This window comes from Fukomys damarensis, unplaced genomic scaffold, assembly GCF_012274545.1.
Source record: "Fukomys damarensis isolate Sample0158 unplaced genomic scaffold, DMR_v1.0_HiC HiC_scaffold_1, whole genome shotgun sequence".
Lineage (NCBI taxonomy): Eukaryota > Metazoa > Chordata > Mammalia > Rodentia > Bathyergidae > Fukomys > Fukomys damarensis.
The window spans coordinates 36,352,977-36,375,474 of record NW_022900913.1 but is presented as its reverse complement, the minus strand read 5'-3'; the positions used below and the strand labels follow the sequence as shown (position 1 = coordinate 36,375,474).

Genomic DNA, 22,498 nt, shown 5'->3' with positions numbered 1-22,498 from the left:
TTTGATTTCTTTTTTTTTTTTTTTTTTAATACTCGGGATGGAACTCAGGACCTCGTGCTTGGGAGGCAGGCAATGGCACCACTGAGCTAAATTCAATGAATCTTTATTTATTATCATTATCATTATTATTATTATTTTGGTACTGGGAATCGAACTCGGGTCCTTGTGCTTGTGAGGCAGGTGCTGGAATCATTGTGCTAAATCGCTGGCCCAGTGAATTTTTTTATCATCATCATCATTATCACCATTTTGGTACCAGGGGTTGAACTTGGGTCCTTGTGCTTATGAGGTAGGTGACGGAATCACTGAGCTAAATCCCCGGCCAATGACTTTTTAATTTATTTGCTGGAATTCTGTAAAGGGAAAGTTTTGTTCCTCTTGCCTGGTCGTTCTCTTGTTTAAATCGCAAGTCAGAATTGAAGCTAGCAGTGTTTGTCTCCCGTAAGTGGGAGATGAGTGCTTGCGGGTGCCAAAGTAGTGGGGCCTGAGGATTAGATCAGAAGAAAGAAGACGAGTAGTGCGCCTTGCTGAGCTGCACATCTGGCTGAAACCTCAGTGACTGACCTGGTCTTTGTCACTCAGAATCCTGAGATCCCAGCTGCAGGCCCTGGGATACGCGGGGTGAAGGGACTTCTTGGCCCCCGCAACTGATGGGAGAGGAAGTGCTGCCCTCTTAGTTTCCACAACTTAAACCAACAAAAGACAGATTAGCCAGAAAATAAGACAGATTTAATCACATGTATGTAGCAGTTCATAGGAAAAAATACGACAGAAAGTGGCAGTTAAAGTTTGAGGCTTATATAGTCTCTTTCTAAAATATTTTGTGGTTTTTCTCCTTTTATATCCCTCTCAGTGCAAGGGATCATACCCAGGGCCTCACACTTACTAGGCAATTGTTATTCCCCAGCCCAGAATTTTCATTTGATCCATAATACCTGTGTATTTATGATGTACAGTGAGACATCTCGATACTTGTGTACAACAGCATAATGATCAAATCAGGATATTTGCATATCTGTCACCTCAAACTTTCATCGTCTTTTTGTGCTGGAAACATTCAAAATCCTCTCTCGTAACTACTTTGAAACATACGGTTCATCTTCGTCAACCGCATTTACCCTGCTGTGCTGCAGAACCTTAGACTTCATCCTTCCTATGCAGCTGTGACCCTGTACCTGTTGAAGCATCTTCTCTCCTCCTCCCTCTCTTAACCTCCTTTTCTACCTTCTACTTTTACGAGATCATGTAAGTGGGAATATGCAGTGTTTAAATTCTGGGGCCTGCAATTTTGCTTAGCACTGTGCTCCAGGCTTACCTGTATACTGTTTGAATAGGAGAGGGAAGGATCACTTAGAGAAAAACAAGACTTTTCGGGAAGATATACCAACCCTGAGCAGAACATCTAGTGGGTAAAACAGTTGTGGCAGTGTTTGTTCAGGTGTGATGTGGAGACTTCTTCTCCAGTGATGAGTTAATCTTCCCTCCTTGTGCCTGGGGAAGGGATTTAGAGAGTCTCAGTGTAAAGAGATTTCAAGAACTCAAATACCTTCTGCTCAGTGATTTTGTGTGTGTGTGTGTGTGTGTGTGTGTGTGTGTGTGTGTGTGGTATTGGATCAAACTCAGGGCCTTGTGCTTACGAGGCAGGTGCGGCACCACTGAGCTAAATCCTCGGCCCTTTCCTCAATAGATCGTTTTGGTATATTTTGGGCCCCTTCCGTATCTACATAGATGTATGCATTTGTGTGTATATATATTTTTTCTTTTAAGATACAACATATTATGCGTTGATACTAACATTTAGAATTACTATTCAGAACTACAAACTGCTTATGGAAATTCTGTTTTACATCTGTCTTTGTGAGCTAGAGCTCACAAGTTCTTCAGAAGCCAGTGATTTAAAAAAAGAAGCCAGTGTTAGAATCTAGTAGCATTATCAATCCAATCTCTATGGTATGCAAAGCTCCGTGATAACTACCAACAGTGTATTTACCGAAGAGTTAAAGCAACTATCCCATTCTTACCTTCTTATATTTTTGCAGCTGTGCTGTTCTCACACTGTCAGCATATTCAGTACCTTTTCTGTTCTTTCTCCCCTGTACCTTGTATGCTGTTATTGACATTTTAAGGTGATAAATATTACAACCGTAGGCTTTTGTGGTTCCATTAATTCTCTTCAGATGTGCCTATGAAAGGAGAAAAATAAACAGATCTATGTTGTTGGAGAAATGATTTTTTAAAGTTTTTGTTCTGTTTTGGTATGGGGGTCGAACTTGCTTGGCTTGTGAGGCAGGCAGCGTAACCACTTAGCTAAATCCCCAGCAGCAATAATTCTTTTAAACAAATGAACATTAAGAAACCATAGATAGAGCACTGTTGAAAATGTAAAAGGTTTTGTATATTGGATTTTCCTCTTAAATGTAACTTTCACTTTTTTTTTTTTCCTTTTGTGACTATTAGAACATTCCAGCATGCCAGTAGAAAAAAATATCACTTTGGAAAGTTCTTCCATTATTACTCTCACCTGTCAGTACACAACCTTAGGGAATCTGAATTCAATCAACGTGACTTGGAAAAAGGATGATGAGCTGCTTAAGAATTTTTCTCTCGCTATAACAGGAAACACTCTGTATACTGAGTACACGTGAGTAGATGAGATTTTAACCTATATTACTAGCAGAAATTAGTTGAATTCTATTTTTATTGACCGAGCATTCTTTCCTTTGTAGTCACTTGAATGTTGTGCTAGCATTCTAATTTGCATGTTTACAGAATTATATCTATTTATAAATTTTGATCATGGCTAAGTGTTCATTAAGTAGTGTTTTTGAGAACTAAGGCTATTTTAATAACTTGAATTATCTTTAGGACCACCGTCATCAACAGCAAACAAATGGGAAGCTATTCTTGTCTCTTTGAAGATGAAAAGGAACAAAGGGGAACATTTAATATCAAAGGTCGGTATTAATCACTTGCAGAATAGTAACTTAAGAATTATGTTTAGATTTTTTAATCTCTCCTTTTAAAAATTATTACTGTAATAAACAGTAAAGCCGAAAAAAATTACATGCTTTCCGTGGGATGACATTGCAAATGGTCATACATTCTTTTGTCCCCTCCCATCCTGCTTAATCTCCCACTTTAAAACATAGGATTTAATTCAGAAGATCAGCCTACCACCTAGTCATAAATTGCATCAGTCTGTTAAATTTATCTTTTAGCCCTCGGAATTCAAAGTGTTTACAGTCATCTTCCAAATTTCTGAGTTTCTGAGTTCCTAGACTGGGAGAATATGGTTTGGTTTGGTATTCTGGATCAGAGCTCCAAGACTTGGCATTTTAGAGATCTGTAAAATTTAAGAATAATATGGAAACCCACAAAGACCTGTCCACTCTTTGTATCTTTGTTTTTATTTATTTATTTATTTTTGAGACAGGGTCTCACTATGTAGTCGAGACTGACCTGGAACTCACTATGTAGTCCAGGCTGGTCCGGAACTAACAGCGATCCTCCTGCCTTAGCCTTCCGAGTGCTGGAATTACAGGTGTGCACTACCATGCCTAGCCTCACACTTTGAATCTTAAAGTACAGATATTTAGAATACAGTAATGCATCCTTTAACAGCAGTCGTGTGATCTGAGAAATCCTCATTTCATATATGTAAACCAACCTGGATAATTTAGCCTACAGAAATATGGCACAGCCTTCTGCTTCAAGACTAGAAACCAGCATGATCTGTACTTAATACTGTAGGTGACTATAACACAGTGGTTAGTATTTGTCTACCTCATGTGGAAAAGGTACAGTAAATACATGGTATAAAAGATAAAAACTTAACTTGTGTTAGGCCTTACTGTGAATGGAGCTTGCAGGACTGCCGCTCTAGGTGAGGTGTGAGTGATAAGTGAATGTTGTACAAGCGAGGACATTGTAAACCTATAAACACCATACACAGGCTAAGCTAAGGTCATAAAATACTTTTCTTCAATAATAAATCAACCTTAGTTATATCTTTTACTTTATCAACTTTTACATTTCTTAAACATCTTTTGGGCCAGGGATTTAGCTCAGTGGTGCCACTGCCTGCCTCACAAGCACAAGGTCCTGAGTTTGATACCTTGTACCAAAAACAAACAAAAAACAAGAAAATCCCAAACATCTTCTGACTCTTGCCAAAACATTTAGCTTAAAATACAACACTGTACATCTGTTCAAAGCTTTCTTTATAACTTTTATTTTTTTGGTTTTTTGAGACAAGGTCTTGCTATGTAGTTGAGACCAAACTGGAACTCACTATGTAGCCCAGGCTGGTCTTGAACTCACAGCGATCCTCCCGCCTCAGCCTCCCGAGTGCTGGGATTACAGGTGTGCGCCACCACACCTGGCGTTTATATAAACTTTTTTTTGGTACCAGCCATTCAACTCAGGTCCTTGTGCATGCAAGGAAGGCGGCGGAACCACTAAGCTAAATCCCCGGCCCTATATAAGCTTTTAAAAACATGTTTTAAATGTGTTTTTTGTTGTTGTGTCTTCTCTGTCTTCTAGATTGCATTGCTCTCTGGAAATGTAATAGTCATGCCTAGTCAAAGACTAAGTATTAACTATATTCCATTCATTTTTTGGCACTGGGTATTAAATTTGGGTCCTTGTGCTTGCAAGGCAGGTGGCAGAACCACTGAGCTTAATCCCCAGCCCTATATTCTGTTTGTTTTCATTAAATTTTTTTCCTGGTATTGGAAATCGAACTCAAGACCTTGTGCTTGCCAGGCAGGTGCTACATTTCTTATTAACTTTCATCTTAAATTATTATTAGTGTTATTATTATTATTATTTTTATTATTAGTGTGTGTGTGTGTGGTTTTTTGAGACAGGGTCTCATGTAGTTGAGACTGACCTAGAACTCACTATGTAGCCCAGGCTGGTCTCAAACTCACAGTGATCCTCCTGCTTCAGCCTCCTGAGTGCTGGGATTACAGGGGTGCGCCACCACGCCCGGCTCATCTTGAATTATATGAAGTGACGATTCTTACGTCTGGTGTCAGATTATCAGAAGCATTTTACTTTTCAACATTATAGTCAATTTAATACCAAGTGTTCATAGAGGGCCTCTTGGTACCTCAGCTATTTTGGCACAACTAAGCTGATGTCAACTGGCATCAGGATCACCGATACAAGGCTAAGGTTTTAAATCAAGTCCTTCAGGAATGCAAAGAGCCACTGTTTACTTTTATCCTTTCTTACTTTCTCGAAGCAGTTCAGACTCATTTGTTTTTAATGCCCACTTAACATTAATGTAGCTTTTAAATATGCACTATATGTCCTGAAGATATTTATAAAATTATTAAATTGAATCCAGATTTTCTTTGGTAAAAATAACAACTCTATAATTTATCTAAATTGAATATTGCTGGGAGAAGTAATTTCATTTGAGTAGAATTTTAAGGGCATTTACACAACAGCTTCTATTATTATTGTTTTATGAAGTCAGTCAGGGTTATAGAATGGTGTGTATTTTTATAAATGTCTTGTTACCCTTTTTGTATATGGGTTGCTTGTGGTTTTTCCTAAGAATGATTATGTTTGCTCAGTGCTATAATTGATGTGGATGAAAGCCTATTTTATCCTCTATTTTACTTTGAGCCTACATATATATATATATATTTTTTTTTTTTCTTTTTTCTTTTTGCTGTAAACTACACAAGTGAATCATATCTCATGAGCTCAAACCCTTGAAACAGTTCATCCTCAGAGTTCCTGTTTCCGTCTTTTGGAAACTTGTTGATTTATCACTACAAGAGTATAAAAGGACCTCAACATTACTGATTAGTAAGATGCAAAAAATACCTGCTGACTTTCTGTGTTTGGTTGTCAGTGACAAAACAGGCGAGAGAGCGAAAGTGCATGCTGGAAGCTTGTAACCACTCATGCATTGGCAATTACTTTTCGTGTAAGAAAGATGAGGGATGAGTGTTTCTCAGTAGTAGATCAAATATTCTGAGTTAGTTGCTGAAAGGGTCCATAATATTCATCAGTATTAAAACCTCTTAGTAAAATGTACGTAAAAATTTAACTGGTAAAAACCGGGACTCTTTGGAATTCATGGTGAGATTTTGATAGTACCAAATGGTACCAGACTTGTCATGACTTAGCCATCTGTCTTCCCTGGTAAGTATCCAAGAGGTAAAACTGTGGAAGAGGAGCATCACAGAACCAACTAGGGAGCTAGCCCTAAATTCCAGTGTTGAAGTCCATTTAGCTGCCTTGGGTTGGAAGAATCTTTGCCCTTATATGATAATGTCCTTCCATACATGGTGTTTAGGTCATTTAGTCTGGGCTGCGCATATACAGATAAAACTCTCTGACTTACAGTTCCAGAAAGCTATTCCTTTCTCCCTGACTGAATCAATACAGCCTCATATATGTATATACTGTAGCCTGAATCATTCATTTCATCATCTTCAAACCTGGTTTATTCCAACCCGAATCCTGTGATATGTCATATCTTATCCTAAGTTTCAGAAGATCAGGACTCGTGAGAATACTGTTGCACTGTCTTTTAATGAATAAATGTTTCCAAACATAAGCAGTGGCACCGAACCAGTTGCAACCCCTAGAACAATTCAAGCAAATGACTGTTGCCTGAATCCAGTGCATTTAATCATTCAAACCCACTCTGCTGTTATCAACCATACATACAACAGCAGAACAGTGGTTAGTGTAAGTTTGGACATTAGTCTAGGAGAAGGTCAAGGAGCTGAAAAGAAAACAAAAATTTCAGTTTCACTTTCTTCATTCAGTCTATCATTTACCCGTGTAGTTTGCAGGAAAGCAGGAACTATGCCCTCACTAGTGCCCAGCATGCTCATTTCCAGTCTGCTCTTCCTAGTCAGTGTCTTTGTGTGAGGAATCGCACCAGAGCTGTTTTGTGCCACTCTATGTGGGACTCATAAGTGTGGCTGTGATCCATCTGCTTTGTAGGAACCTTGTGGCTTCAGAACATAAAACTGTTTAGCTAAGCGCTAATCCTTACTTAATCTGCAGGTCTCCAATTGACACCTTTTCCAAAATAAGGTTGTTCTCTCCAAGAGAAACACTGACCCTCAAATGCTTCTGTATTCTCATACTTTGTCTAATTAATAAAAACCATGTTAGATGATGGATATTTTTCTTTTAAATTTTTGGGTACCGGGGATCAAACTCCGGACCTTGCACTTGGCCAGGCAGGTGCAACATCACTGAGCTATATCCCTGGCTAGTGATGGGTATTTTTGTTTTGTTTTTGGTACTGGGGATTGAACTTGGGCCCTTTTGCGCTCGTGAGGCAGGTGGCAGAACCACTGAGCTAAATCCCTGGCCCTAGTGATGGGTATTTTTGAAACAAATACAATTGGGAATTAGTATTGAGCGGGTAGATTGATAGTGCTTTGTCAGGACATCCAGAAATAACTTAATCCTTCACTGGTCTTAAGTCAGTCCTTCTCATCACTGAATCTCAGATAGGGAAATTCACAAAAAAAACCATTGGCCAATCTTGGGCATAAGCTTTGCTGTAGAGATCCTTGGAGGGCTTTACCAAATGGACAGCTGACTTCTTCCATGTGCAGCCAAAGTAGACAAGTCCATTCCTTCGTACCCCAAATTCAGTTTGGTCCCTTTACTCTAGAGAAGAAGACATATTAACCTGAACCAAGGAGGGGGACCTGAGCCTGGGCAGAGTGATTTATGCTGTCATATTTCCAGTTCTAGAAAAGAGGGCTCGGTCAATGCCCTGGAATATGACTAGTTCGGGATGGTCTTCCTCTCTTGGGTTGGAATATAGCAGGGATGAGAAGAAGGACTTTACATAGAGCTTAGCAGGGAGCCCAGTCTGCAGACTGCTTTTCAGCCTTCTCTGTCCACAACCTTCAATATGTAGTGCAAAGAAATGGGTCCTGCCATAAGAAAAAACAGTACAGAATAAAATGTTCTGTGATTCACTCTAATTGAGCCTTTAACATTTTGACATTTAGGGCCGGGGATTTAGCTCAGTGATTCCACATCCTGCCTTACGAGCACAAGGTCTCCAGTTCAACCTCCAGTGCCAAAAACAAACATTTTCTTTTCCTCACGAACTTAAAGTCTACTTGTTACATGAATATCAAAACAGATGGTTGGCTTATTTTCTTGGATCCAAAAATTGTTTCCAGTTTTCTTACACTGATTATTTTCCTGTATATCAGTGCTATTTGAATTTATGAATAGGCTCTAAAGTGGTAGCTGAGGACCGAGGAAATTGAACCAAACTAACAGAACTGGTTGGACTTAATAGGGCAGAACACCTACTTGAGAGAACAACCTCTTTATTTTCATTTCTTTTAGTTAAAAGACATTTAGACTGGAATTGTCTTTTTTGTTTGGTTTTGGTTTTGGTTTTGGTACTGGGGATTGACCTCAGGGCCTTGTGCTTTCGAAGAAGGCAGTGGAACCACTGAGCTAAATCCCCGGCCCTTGGAATTGTCTTTTTAATTAAAAATTTAGTTTCTGGTCATATTAGCATCGTTGATATTTTTTTTCTACCCTTTCTCATTAAAACCAGTATTGTGAATTGATTATTTCCTTTTTATGCATAGGTTTTTAAGAAATGTGTTAAACTATTCCATGTATTATTCTGCTTCACATACTACACAGATCTGGAAACAAGACTTTTCTTTTGAATTTTAACCCTTTTCATTTCTTGTAAGGAATGGTAATGAGGCACTCTGATTGGCATTCTAATTTATACTTTAATTAAAATGCTTGTACAAACAATCTTACTTAACTGCTTTGGCCAAACACTTGAATGTATGGTTAAAACAGTGGTTTTTTTTTATAGCTTTGCTGAAAAGTTGTTTCCTATGTAGTATTCAAGGGTGGACTAGAACTGTCACAAGCATCTCAGAGGTACCATCTTTTTAGTCTTTCCCTGGCCCTTATTGCCTGTTTATTCATTCTTTACTTTTTGTAATTTTACTTTCAACCTCCTTTTTGAGATGGACTAAGTGGTTCATGAAAGGATTCAGTTTAGAGCCTTTTCCTCATTCTTGGGTACTTTGATTCACTCTATATTCATTATTCCTTCCTGCAGTTCTGAGATGCATTCAAGTAAATTTCCAATGTTTTCTTCTCTCTCTATCCCTTTCTCTGGGGTTTATTTTTTTCTCTTCTCCATAGGCCAGTGGGCTTAGAAATTTTTCCACATAAACATAATTGATACTGTTAAGCTGGCTAATGACCACTACGTAGAAAGATCATGGGCATTGCGAAGTATGGGAAAGTGAATTAAGAAATAAGTATCAGTGCATGATCCCAACATAAGTTTGAAGTTTTGGCATTTACCGTGCACCAAGCACAACAAACACCATTGTAGGATAGGTATGACCTCCACCAAGCGCTTTATATGTACTGTGGGCTCTTATTTAATCCTTTACAACAAACACCATTGTCAGATTGGTATGAGCTACTTACATCTTCAGAGTATTTAACACCAAAGCTGTAATTCTAAGTCAGATATCCTGTGGACCCAATCTTATCTGTCCCGTCATTGTCACATTGTGTTGACTCCTTCAAACATTCCCGTGACCTGACCTTTGAAATGTGTCCCATCTTACTCAGCTGAGTGGTGGCCAGTAGAGAGTGTGAGTTTGCCAAAAGGAATGTTTGGAGGATCTGGGAAGTCAAGCAAACCAGTTTCCTCTGGTTGCAGTGGATGTCGTCACCAGCACCTAAGGTAGTCACATGCATTGGCGGCTCCTGTCTTGCCTCTCAGGAGCACCCTGGGAGTTTCTCCGTTGCTGTCCATGGACCATTCGTGGGGTGAATACAGATTCTGATTGGTATGTCATGCCTTCAGGTTAATGTAGAATTATAGACTATTTGATTTAATTTAAAAAAATGTTTCCTTGGTTATGAAAACTATAGCAACAATGACTAAGCAAATGCTCTGCTTATTTCTGTTATGATTATTGAAAGATTTATACCTTTGTCTGTGTGTGTCTCTTTACCATGAGCAGTGCTTCATTCAGTGCTTTCGTAGTCAACAGTTCTGATGAAGAGCAGGGCAATATCTGCAGTTTTATCGAGTGATGTAGGCACATTTTAAACATAACAGAAAAAAATGGCTTGCTTCATTTACTGTTGCAGTATGAATCACTGTGAGTGACAACTCAAGAAAACTTGTTCTCCAGCTATACCTTTTACCTCTTGTTTAGTGTTGCACAAATTAGAATATCCTTGTCATTTTTAGCATTTATACTTGCTTGGTTATCTTTATAATTCATACATCCAGCAGTGCCCAGTTATATGTTTGGGGTAGTAAGAACTCAGAAACCCTTGGAAAATATATTTAATCTTGAAACACATCTGGCAATTAAAATTGATCTATACCCTGGTCCTTTCAAATATAAAATCTAAAAATAGATTAAGAATTTGAACATCTGTAAAATTTGTCATTATAGTGTAAAAAATATTTGTACTTTCATACATTCTTCCTCTGCTGGTGAACTAATCAAATGATAAGTTAAAAGAACATAAAAGTGAAACCATACTAAAATTAATTTAACAAACATAATCTTTGTTGATAAGTCTGTGTCTCCATTGTCCGTGTATATATACTCTATCAATACATCTTTTGAGGTCATTCAGAAGGAACCGTTCATCATGCAGGTGATTCAGAGGCTTTTTATTGCATTGCTGTGTTTTTTAATTTAGTTTACTTAACCAAATTGTTCTCATCTTTAAATTTGGATTTTTCCCAATTCAGTGCTCATTAGTGACTGAAGATATCTGCTTCATATTTTCTGACTTGACTTGATCACAATATTAGTATATCATTTCTTAGAAAACAACAAAATCTCGTTTTCTTTTTATTTATTTATGAAGCAAAACGTTTGTTGGTACGTTTTAGGTACACATAAGGGTAGCTCATCACAGGGAATTTGTACCTGTACAGGAAATATCTTGCCTCTTTTTCCCATTTGCTTCTCCCCTCAACCCTCTGCCTGTCCCTCACATTAAAAGCTTTGTTTCCATTTTTGCCTTGTGTTTTCACTTTTTTCTTGTCTCTGCCCTCCTCCCCACCCCATCTCCCTTCCCATTTGAACATTTTCTTCCCATTTCCCAATATTTATTATACATTTTAGCCCTTATTCCCACTTTTGGTTTCTCACACCAGAGAAACAATGTGATATTTAAACATGTCTGTTAAGTCTCATTTTCTTACACTACATTTTCTCTTAATTTTCCTTTGTTTCTGTATGTTCTCATTCTGTTTGCTAGCTTTTCATATAAATTTGTGTGATCTCAGGATTATTCTAGCCTGGAAATTTTTTCTTTTCACTCAGAATGCCATTTAAAGGTTAAAAAAAAGTGGAAGAAAATGAGTGCTTCCAGGTACCATAGTAGGTGGGAAGAAAGACTAAACTAAAACATGCAAATACTGTAATAACTTATGAGGCTCTCAGAAGACTTTTCTTCCATTTCTACATTGTAGGCAATTGTATTGGAGCCTGCTAACTACTGCTATTATTATTAATTCTGAGTACACCCGGATGCCTATAATTTACATTGTTTTTATATATAACTAAGACGACATAAAGAAAATCATATATTAATGAGAAAATGAAAGAAGAAAATGTCTTCTGAGAGTACATTTCTTTCACTTAAACTGTTTTTGTAGTATACATTTCTTTCAATTTGTCTTAGTTCCGGAACTTCATGGAAAAAACAAGCCGTTGATCACTTATGTGGGTGACTCTACTGTCCTGGTGTGTAAATGTCAACATTGCTATCCTTTACACTGGACCTGGTACAGAAGTAATGGGAGTATACAGGTAAGGTCATATTTCTTTTTTTGTTGTTGTTACCAGGGATCTAACTCTGGACCTTGTGCTTGTGAGGCAGAGGTCATATTTCTTTAATTTGAAGAAAACACAAACAACCCTTTTGTTCATAAATAACAGACTCACAATTCCTAGGCTGACTTACACTTTAAAATGTGTTCATAAAGAACAGTGATAAATGGAGTTATCATTTGATGTGTTCAGCATATTACATTTTACATCTGAAGGTACTCTTAATGTTCATTAATTCTTTTTTTTTTTAATTTCTTTCAGTATCAAGGGTCAAATTTGGGACCTTGTGCTTGCGAGGCAGGCGGCAACACCGAGCTAAATCTCCGGCCCAGAGTTTCGTTAATTCTTATTTGTTTTTTTAGGTTTAGCAGTTTATTTAAATTCTTAGAAAGGAATTTACAACTCATTTTTAGTTGACCAGTTTAGAATAACTCCCATCAGAAAAGATGCTTTTATCTTTCATGAAAGTAACTCAAGAAAATAAAAATTAAAAAAAGCTGTCTTCTGGGTTTCAGTGTCCTGAAATGTCTGGTAGAATGTAAAGTTAGAACATCAGTTTAAAAGAAGGAATGGAGGGCTGGATATTCAGCTTAGAGGTTCCACTGCCTGCCTTGCAAACACAAGGTCCTGAGTTTGATCTCCGGTACCAAAAACAAAGTTTATTCCTTAAAAAAAAGGATTGAAAATTTGATAGCTTAAATTTAAGTCTCAGCCATACTTAAAAGGGAAATAAATTGAACACACATGTTTAAATAATGCATTGTTTCTCTCATGTGGGAAACTGAATGTGGAAATAAGGACTGAGATGAGTAATGGGTGTTGAAAAATGGGAAGAAAGCGTTCAAATGGGAGCGGGGGAGGGAAGGACAAAGGAAGGAAGGGACGAGAAAAAAAGTGAAGATGGAAGGAAAAAGGAAACAAAGCTTTTGTACATAGGGAGGGGAGTTTGGAGGGGAGAATGAAATAAAATGAAATTTAAAAAAGTAAAATACAGAAGAAAGTCAAAAATGTTTATATAACTAGGGGAAAAAGTTAGGTTTTAGAGCTTATGGTGAGTGCCCATTGGTCTCATTTGGCTTCTGTGTACTGGAGAGAAAGGGAAAAGTGCATTTTAATTCTGACTTATTTTAGAGAAATAGCTGATACATTTTAGAGAAAGAACTGATGTGAAAAACTACAGGGATATTCAATAAATCGTTTCTGGCTTCCTTTATTCTTCTAAATAGCCTTGAATGACTGGAGAATTTCAGCCATCATCCTTTAGGGAACGTTTTCCTTTTGCCCTGGTCCTAATGAGCATTTAAATTAAAGTCGTGTTAAAGGTGAGCTACAATTCTGAAAGGAACATAGGAGACAGAATGGATCTTACAATGAAATATTAAATTCCTTCTGAGATGAAATTGGCGCTTCCTAGACTGTTGCAGGGTGGCGGAGGAAGGAAGGACTTGCAGAGGAGAGTGCTGTGTGGTAACAGTGGTTTAATCTTCCCAGAAAAGAGCTCCAGATTGTACAGACATACACGTAAGCCATTAATACTTACGCTTCTTGTCTTGTGGATGATTAGGACAGACGTATGTAAGATTGTAAGGAGGGAGCATAATACATTTGTAAAATCAGATATCAACTGTGCCATTTATGCATGTGTGATACCAGACAACCAGTAGGCCAAGTCAAGTTAAACATTGTGAAATGTCATTTTCTACACATACTTGAGTTGCTCTCCATTCGCTGTACAAATCATTATCCTCTCACTTTGGTCCCAAGCACATTGACGGTAGGGTGGGAGAAAAAGTACTAGGAAGAGGGAATGGGCTAAATTTAGGTCAAATATTGTTATGACTGTAGCCGGAAGTCTGCATCAGAACCAGCAGGGTGCCTTTAAAAAAAAAAACAAAAACCCAGTCCTTTATTCATCAGCTCTGACTCTGAGCAAGGTGTTTGTCATAAGCTTTCCAGATGACATTGGGTGCTAGGACCTGTCATTGTAATTTTTTTTTTTTTTGCAAACAGTGAACTCGAGTTCTTCCACAGATAACCTCTGAGAATATTGCATGAAGATTGACATTTATTGAACAGTGCCATTAACTAATAATAGCACAGGGAAGCCATGAAGTGGCCTGAGACTAAACTTTAATTTAACTGTATTAAGTACAACAGCTTCCAAATAGCTCAGCACGGGGCTTGTGAGCCTGGGGGAAACCCAGAGAACTCAGAAGAGGCTGTGGAGTAGGTGGGCGCAGAGAAAGAAATTGGGGTGAGAGGAAGGAAGAGGTTCAGGCCACCCCAGGGAACAGTCCATGGGGGGGTTTCTGCTCATTCCTTCTGCATAAGCTCCAGCGGGCTGAAGATTTCAGCTATAGTCACAGCCTGGGAAACTCCCATTGTTAAGTGATTTGTTTTGTGTGGATGCTGAGCCATAGTGGCCTTAGCAGTGACAGTTGTTTTACTGGGTTCCTCTTGTTGGTGAAAGGCAGAGGTAGTTGTCTTACTGGGTGCCTCAGTGTGTGAAAAGCCAGTCTAGTATTAGAATGTATAACCCAGGTAGCTAAATTTTCCTGTTTTTAATTTTCATATAATATTTACCTGTAAGAGCCTGCTTACTTGTTTGTATTCAGTGCTAAATTTTATACATAAACTATAAAATCCTGACAGCAGAATGTATTTTTTTCCTGTTACCTGGAAGATTCAGACTCTGGTAAGACTCAAGGTCTGCTCTAAATAACTTCTCATGAATTTTAATATGCCTTTTTCCACGAAGCAGCTGTCTTGGCACTATGTTACAGCTTTCCTTAAAAGTAGGTCAAGTAGGGCATGTATCTGTTACGCAGTGTGATAGCAATGGATTTTAATGTCTCCTTACATTAGGTTCCTATTGATGTTCACACGAAGGAGAAGTACGTTGTCAGCGGAGCATACAGGAATGAAACAAAGCTCAAGATAAAGCACCTTCTGGAAGAAGACGGGGGTTCCTACTGGTGCCATGCGGTATTCCAGCTGGGCGAGAGCGAGGAGCAGCTGGAGCTTGTTGTGCTGAGCTTTTTGGTGCCCCTCAAACCGTTTCTTGCAATAATTGCTGAAGCTGTTGTTTTAGTGGCTGTTATTCTGCTGTGTGAAGTGTACACACAAAAGAAAAAGAAGCACCCAGGTAGGGTCTTTTAGATAACATTATCACTTAATTATGATATATCTTTTGACTTCATACATTACTGTGACTTTAAAATATGGGGGAAAATCCAATTTATCTTATTTGGAGCGATACTTCTGTCAGTAACAGCGGTAATAGTGAGCTGTAAGCCTCTATTGATCTTGTGATTTCCACTTGAAAGTTTTTTTAGTATTTAAATTGATTTATTTTTGATGCTAGTGGTATCTAAGTACCAGTTAGGATGTGTGTGGTGACAGTGGGATATTAAAAGAAAAATCTGTGATTGGTTAATATAAAACTTTTAAGGTAATTCACTAAAAAAGTTCTCATTAAAAGAGACCCTGTTCTGTCAAGTTTCCTGGTTTTATAGCCTGTGCTTGATGGAAAATCGTCTTACATCCTGTATTCTTTCCTCATCTTCTATTCAATTAATTAATTCGTTAATTAATTATTGAGCAGGATCTTGCTGGCCTCAAATTGGCCATCCTCTTGCTTCACCCTTGTAAGTGCTAGTGTTACAAATCTTGCACTGTCATGCCCGACGTGTTAAATGATTAATAACTCTGCGGCAGATTAATGACTCATCTTTTTGAAAGTCCCTGGGCACTAACTAACCTACCTGTTCCTGATCAGAGGTGCAGATACAGCACAGAGTGCCGACGCGGAGGAAGGGTGGAGGGAGTGCAGCTGTCTCAGGAAACACAGTGTTCTCCCTTAGGGCCAGGTTGACCTGAACGTGTTTGTCCCATAAAAAATAATAAACCGTGATTAATTGTGAAATTCTTCTGTTGCACAGATGAAGGAAAGGAATTTGAACAAATTGAGCAGCTGTAAGTATTAATTCTTTGACAAGATTTTCCCTTGGTAAAATGCAGACAAACACGAAATTGAATGAAATGTTTTGCTGTTAGGAACAAAACAGCCTAACAGTTCATTAGGATGTGCCTGTTATTTTCTCTTCTTATCCCTGTGGTGCTAGGGTGGCACCCAGAGCCCACGGGCCTGTAACACAGGCGTAGCTTACTGCTTTCACTCCCCAACCCTTGGTTTTTCTCTTGCAAAATTGGTTCATCATAGCTTTTACCGCATAAGTCTGTTGGATGAAATGATCTTCTGTAGGTGAAGAAGACTTAGTGGGAGCTTTGCTGTCCGTGTTCATTAACCTTAAGGAAGTATTACTTGTTTCAGTGATTGTCAACCTGCCAGTTGTTTTGATCACTGAAGATGCTTCTTAGAAATACAGTTGCTCAGGGCCGGGGATTTAGCTCAGTGGTTCTGCTGCCTGCCTCACAAGCGCAAGGACCCGAGTTCAATCCCCAGCTCTAGAAAAAAAGAAAGAAATACAGTTGTTCAGATCTTGCTGGATCTCCCAGATCAGAGTCTCAGGGACTGGGGCCTGAGTTCTTAAAATGTCTACCAGTGGTTCTCATTCTCTGTTGTCTTTTTTTGTTGTTGTTGTTCAAGGGATCAAACTCTGGTCCTTGCGCTTGCAAGGCAGGCAACGGATCCGTGAAGTTAAATCCCCAGCCTCCTGTTGTCTTGAAGACAGCTGGCCTTGAATTCTATTAATAATCATTTTTGAGCGAATGTTCATTTTGCCATAAGTTCTCTGCTAGTCCCCTTCAGAGTAGTAGAAAATGTGGGGAGAACTGGGGAATAAAATCGCAGGGATGTAATTTGGTTTGGGGAAAGTTGGAGCTTCTTTTCCTCCAAGCCAACCAACGAGAGGCCAGTAACAGAGGTGCCCAAGACAGGGACTGGTCTGAGTCACAAAATGTAGGATGTGGGCCAAGAACACAAGAAACAGAGGCCTGAACAGTTGTTGCTAGCGCAAAATGACCCTGGACGTCTGTCTTCATCAGGAGCCACAGTGCAAAGCAGGAGTGGGATAAACTTTTGTCCTTGTTCACAGACATTATTCACACAGGCCTTTGGCTTAGTTCCCATGTAGCAGGTAAAATAAATCAACAAGAGACAGCTTCCAAGTTAGAGGCACAAGATACGAAGTCGGTTTCCTTGAGATGAGGTAGACGAAAAGCAGCGTTCTGTTAGAATCAGACCCTCCGAGTTGGAAGGGAGCTGCAGCTCTCCCAGGGCAGGTCTGCATCTTCCTGGAGAACCTGGACATTGTCCTTCGCAATCCGAACTTTGAACCAGTTATAGGTGGTGGTCATGCTCTGATTTGTGTAGCACTCACTCTGCAAGGATGGTTGCAGAACATCCGGAGTGGACTGTCACTTCTGTACAGTTTCTTTTACTTACACAGCCTCATTGATATCTTTCCTAGAATATCTTAGAAACAGTGTCAAAATGATTCATTGTAAAAATATAAAGAATGGACTTTATTTTTTTTAAAATTGGGATAATATACATCATTTTTCCTAGTGCTTACTACCACATGTCACTGAAAGTGTCTCACTTTAGATTATTTCAATATCTTTAGATTAGTACAAGTAGTTAAGGTATTTTAAAGTTCATTTGGACCAATGCTTTATGCATGATCCTGTTTTCCCCCCTTTGGTACCAGGGATTGACCTTAGGACCCTTCACTTTCCAAGCAGGCGTGGCACTGCTGAACTACATCCCCAGCCTTTTCATGATCCTTTTAGACTTATTATTGAAGAGATTCCTTCTGGCAGGAAATATTTTTATATTTTATTATTTTATGTATAATACCTATATATGTGTTTAGATGAATAGGAATTTCTTGGGGAATCTGTTTTTTTTTTTTTCAAACAGGGTATCACTATGTAATTGAGACTGACCTGGAACTTACTATGTAGCCCAGCCTGGTCTCGAACTCACAGTGATCCTCCTGCCTCAGCCTCCCAAGTGCTGGGATTATAGGTGTGCTCTGTGGGGAAACTGATTCTTAGAGAGTACCAAATGTTCAACATCAAACCAGTTATTTCATGTAGTTCACAGTGAAGTTCACTCATTTATCTTCATTCACTTATATATTTAATGCACACGGTCCCTACTGGTACCCAGTTCTGACATTATTGATCGGGCGGTTGAGTTTATTATCTAGTGGTAATAGCTTCATGTGCTCAAGGCTGCCCATAAAGTTTGTAAGGGATTCATTATGCAAAATTGTTACATTATTTAGTCATAACAATTTGAAGCTGTCTTGCTCCGGTGCACACTGGGTAAAGAACCATGTTTAACCTTTAATGTAATAAACATCGAATTATTGTACCAGTGTCACACAAACTGGTGAGTTCCTAATTGGTTATTATTTTTCTTGTGTGTTTTGAAACAATGCATAAATTGTGGTTATATGTCCAGGTGCTCCCTCTGTATAAGTCTTTCACTAGCATCTGTGGCAGCATTAGTATCTAAACAGTAAAAATAAAATCAACATTTTGAGCAAAACATTTTTAAGAATAGTGGCCAGAGATTTAGCTCAGTGGAGCTGTGCCAGAATTACAAGTGCAAGGTCCCCGAGTTCTATCCCCTGTACTGCAAAAAAAAAAAAAAAAAAAAAAAAAAAAAAGAATAACATAAGTTTGTATTGAAGTCTTGCATTTTACCCTGATATAAATAGTGTACTGTCTTAGTTGTGAGCATTGTAGACATGTGGTGATTTTCGTTTTTGTTTTCTGTACAGGAAGTCAGATGATAGCAACGGTATAGAAAATAATGCCCCCAGGCAAAGAAAAAATGTAAGTTATATTCAAATGATAGTCTAAATAAATGGCACAGTTCAGTATACATGGGCTGTTAAACCAGATTTTTTCCAGTTTCATAAGAGGCCTAGTTGTTTAATATGCCTCTGGATATGTTTGTCTATACTATTATGGGAAAAATATAATTTTACAGAAATTAACAGCATTCTTTTCTTTTATCTCCCTAGTTTCTTTTACAGTATTTCATCTAACTTTTTACTCCTGTTTTTTTTGGTTTTAGTCCCCCCCCCCTTCTTTTTTTCGTACCAGGGAATCAAACTCATGACCTTGTACTTGTGAGGTTACACGGGAGATTGAACTTGGGTCCTTGTGCTTGCAAGGCAGGTGCCGGAACCACTGAGCTAAATCCCCGGCCCCTCACTCTGAAGTCTAGGCTGGCCCTGAGCTCATTATGTTGGCCAGGCTGGTCTCAAACTGGAGGTGATCCTCCTACCTCAGCCTTCCAAGTGCTGGGATTGCAGGCATGCACCACCATGCCCAGCTTGCCTTCTATGTGAACTTGGGTCCTTGTGCTTGCAAGGCAGGTGCCGGAACCACTGAGCTAAATCCCCGGCCCCTCACTCTGAAGTCTAGGCTGGCCCTGAGCTCATTATGTTGGCCAGGCTGGTCTCAAACTGGAGGTGATCCTCCTACCTCAGCCTTCCAAGTGCTGGGATTGCAGGCATGCACCACCATGCCCAGCTTGCCTTCTATGACTTTATTCTCATATATTCCTATATATGTGGTGTTATGAACTAATTAATCTTTAGTACCTAATTATCTTTACTGATTCAAAATTTCCTCAGATCATTGATATTAGAGCTCCTTGTTCTGGTAATAGAGCATAACCCTACTTCCCTGTACTTTTTTATGGCTTTGCTAAAGCGACGGTAAGTTTTTAATGGAATAGCAAGCACATTAATTATGTTTCCTTATGCTTTATTTCACTCAGGAATCTGTGAGTCAGTGAATGGAAAAGAGCACCTCAAGCGCCATGGGAAGATGTACACAGACTGTGATTCAGCTTTTAAGAGAATCTAAGTTTTTATTTTTTGAAAGATAAAAAGTTGGGAAGGGGATTTAGCTCACTGATGCTGCACCTGCCGTGTGCAAGGTCCCGAGTTTGGTCCCCAGTACCAAAAAAATGGAAAGTGTATGCAACCTGCACATCAGTAGCTTCGTAAATAATTTATGCTATCTCAAATCTAAAGTTATATTTTAATTGTGTAATTGTTTTATACTAAAGCAAGGTGTAAACTGTGTGAAATATGTTCTGTGAGCTGTAACTCAAAATAATTTTGTCTTGGTCTTCAAGGGACATCAGCAAAATCAGTAGCAGAAAAGCCACCAGCAAAATCAGTTATAGTTCATAGAACAAGTGTCACTAAAGACCTGTTTATAACCAAAGAACTTATTAAAAAGAAAGTCTTTACCATTTATCTTAAAAAGTTTTCTTCTAGTCATGCTTAGTATGTGTAGAATTTTATGTAACGTTCATTATTCTGATACTGAAAAACTATTTTTGTTAGGAATTGAATACTTTGTGCTTTTTCTAGTGCTAGTTACAATCTCTACAAGTAAGACACGTCTTTCATCCACAAATAATGGCTTAAGGCAAGGAAATAAACATTGTTTTTAGCTGGGTATGGTGGTGTACACTTGTAATCCACACTGTTCAGGAGGCTGAGGCAGGGAGATCACAAATTTGAAGCCAGCAATTTTGTGAGACCCTGTCTTTAAAAAAAAAAAAGAACTGGGGATTTAGCTCATTGGTGCTGCCACCTGCCTCACAATCGCAAGGTCCCGAGTTCGATCTCTGGTACCAAAAAAAATAGCTGGAGATATATTTCAGAGGCAGACCACTTGGTTAACTACCCCATTAAAGGTTCAAGGTGCAGTTACCAATAACTGAAAAACACAAAACCAAAAAACAAACACCAAAAAAGACAAAACAAAAACAAAAAAAACCAAAATCTGCTTACTCCAAAGCATAGTTGCTACAAAAGCAGCTCTCCCAGTCTTTCCCACTCCAAGCCAAAGTGCTACTTATCTTTAAGTAAAGCATTTTTTTTGTTGAATCTGTTGTTTTATAAGCCCTGGAGCTTGGACTTCTCCAGGTGTATTGACACTTTGGGTTGCAGATTCCTGTAGTCACATTGTCTGCTGGATCCTTCTGTGGTTCATGGGCTCCTAGTGTCTTTGATTTTCTTCTTTTTAAACTAAACTTGTTTGTATCTATGGCTGGTTAAATATATAAAAATGTGTTATTAATACTTGTTCTTTTTTTTTTAGTACTGGGGATTGAGCTCAGGACGTTGTACTTGTGAGGCAGGCAGTGGAACCACTGAGCTAAATCCCTGGCAAATGCTTTACATTAATAATTCTTTTGACTGAAATCCAGAAGTATTAAAGGACTTTTTTATTTTTGCAAATGCCTTAAGGTAGTATCTTGAAAAGTAGGATAGTTTCTATCACATATATAACTGAAATGTTTTGTTAAGTGAATTATAACCAAATTAAATGAAATTTGGATGTATGTAGAAGCTACCAATAACCTTAAAGGAAATACGAAAATTGTGCTGCAGGACACTAGATTAGGTGTCCATGGTATCACAGACCCCAGTGTCCTGCTATTTGCATAGCAACATTTAAGAACAACCAAAAGCAGAGAACAGCTTTAGGTGGCCGCGAAAAAGGCATAGTTCTCAAGGATTTAGGAATTAAAGCTCGAGGAAAAAGAATCCAATGATTAGGAAAAAATACTTATAGTAGTTTGTACCATGGTTATTGGTTAAGGAAATGAGATTCTAGTAATAAAAATTAGATGATATCTTAACTAACGTTTACCAATATTACTAGCATGTAATATACACATAAAATAGTTACTTGGAAGCTGCTTTTTATTTTGTTGTAAAGCATGTCAGCTACACCTAGGAATTGTGCTGGAAAATAACTCCTTCTGGTTAACATTATGCTTGGCCTCAGCTTTTTGTTTTGATTTAATTTATAATTTGACAAAATTATTTTGGGGGCTGTGATGGTAGCTACTTGCATTGATTGACTTAAACAGAATTTAGGGAAAAGTGAGTCCAACCTGTTACTTAATTTGGTTCCATTCAAAGTGGATGTATATTGTAACCCAAAACATTATATAGCTCATGTGCAGCATGTAGCCTTCTTTTTTGGAAACATTAATTATTTAGGCTGAAATAGTTTCCAAACCAAAGATAAAATATTTAAAGGATAAAATAATCTGAGATATTTATATAGTAAATTGAAATTTTAAATCACAGTTCTTGCTATGTATTTTTCTAGCAAAGACAAGTTACTTTAGTGACTTTTGCAGAGAAAACTACTCAAATATTCAGGTTGATTTTTGGCCTTTGAAAGGATCTCTAGAAAATTACTTCACTGCTGTTTGATTAAAAGTAGAGTGCTTCCATTAACCAACTTCATGAAGATAATGAGTGGATTAACTTAAGAACCTATTGTATACTAACCACAAATACTAAGCAAAAAAGCTGCAGTAGGAAACTACTTACGTCAAGTTTATATGTTGGACACTTTGGGAAAGTCTGTCAATCTTTCCAGCTAAGAAGAGTTTTTCAGCATAATTAGATTTAATGGTGGTATAAAATTCCTAGATACTTTCTTACCCAAGTTTATACTAAAATGTTAATCTCCAGTGTTTTTCCCTCCAGCATTTAGTAGTCAGACCCAAACCTAAAAGTCATTGTGATGTTTTGCATTTTACTTATTGATCAAGAATCACTGTTCCTTTGGTCTTATAAAAGCTCATTAATCCCCCAGTTGCCTCCACT

General features: G+C 38.2%; 1 protein-coding gene across 1 annotated transcript in view; it reads left to right on the top strand.

Annotated features, from left to right (window-relative positions):
- Emb (embigin) overlaps nucleotides 1-20,338 on the top strand; it is a 53,828-nt gene extending 33,490 nt beyond the window's left edge. The window contains exons 4-10 of the mRNA XM_033761633.1: nucleotides 2,458-2,641; nucleotides 2,866-2,954; nucleotides 11,716-11,843; nucleotides 14,730-15,009; nucleotides 15,806-15,839; nucleotides 18,620-18,674; nucleotides 19,630-20,338. Coding sequence (XP_033617524.1) covers nucleotides 2,458-2,641; nucleotides 2,866-2,954; nucleotides 11,716-11,843; nucleotides 14,730-15,009; nucleotides 15,806-15,839; nucleotides 18,620-18,674; nucleotides 19,630-19,647 — 788 coding nt within the window. The 3' untranslated portion in view covers nucleotides 19,648-20,338. The remainder of the gene's footprint in view (nucleotides 1-2,457; nucleotides 2,642-2,865; nucleotides 2,955-11,715; nucleotides 11,844-14,729; nucleotides 15,010-15,805; nucleotides 15,840-18,619; nucleotides 18,675-19,629) is intronic.
- The last annotated feature ends 2,160 nt before the right edge of the window (nucleotides 20,339-22,498 follow it).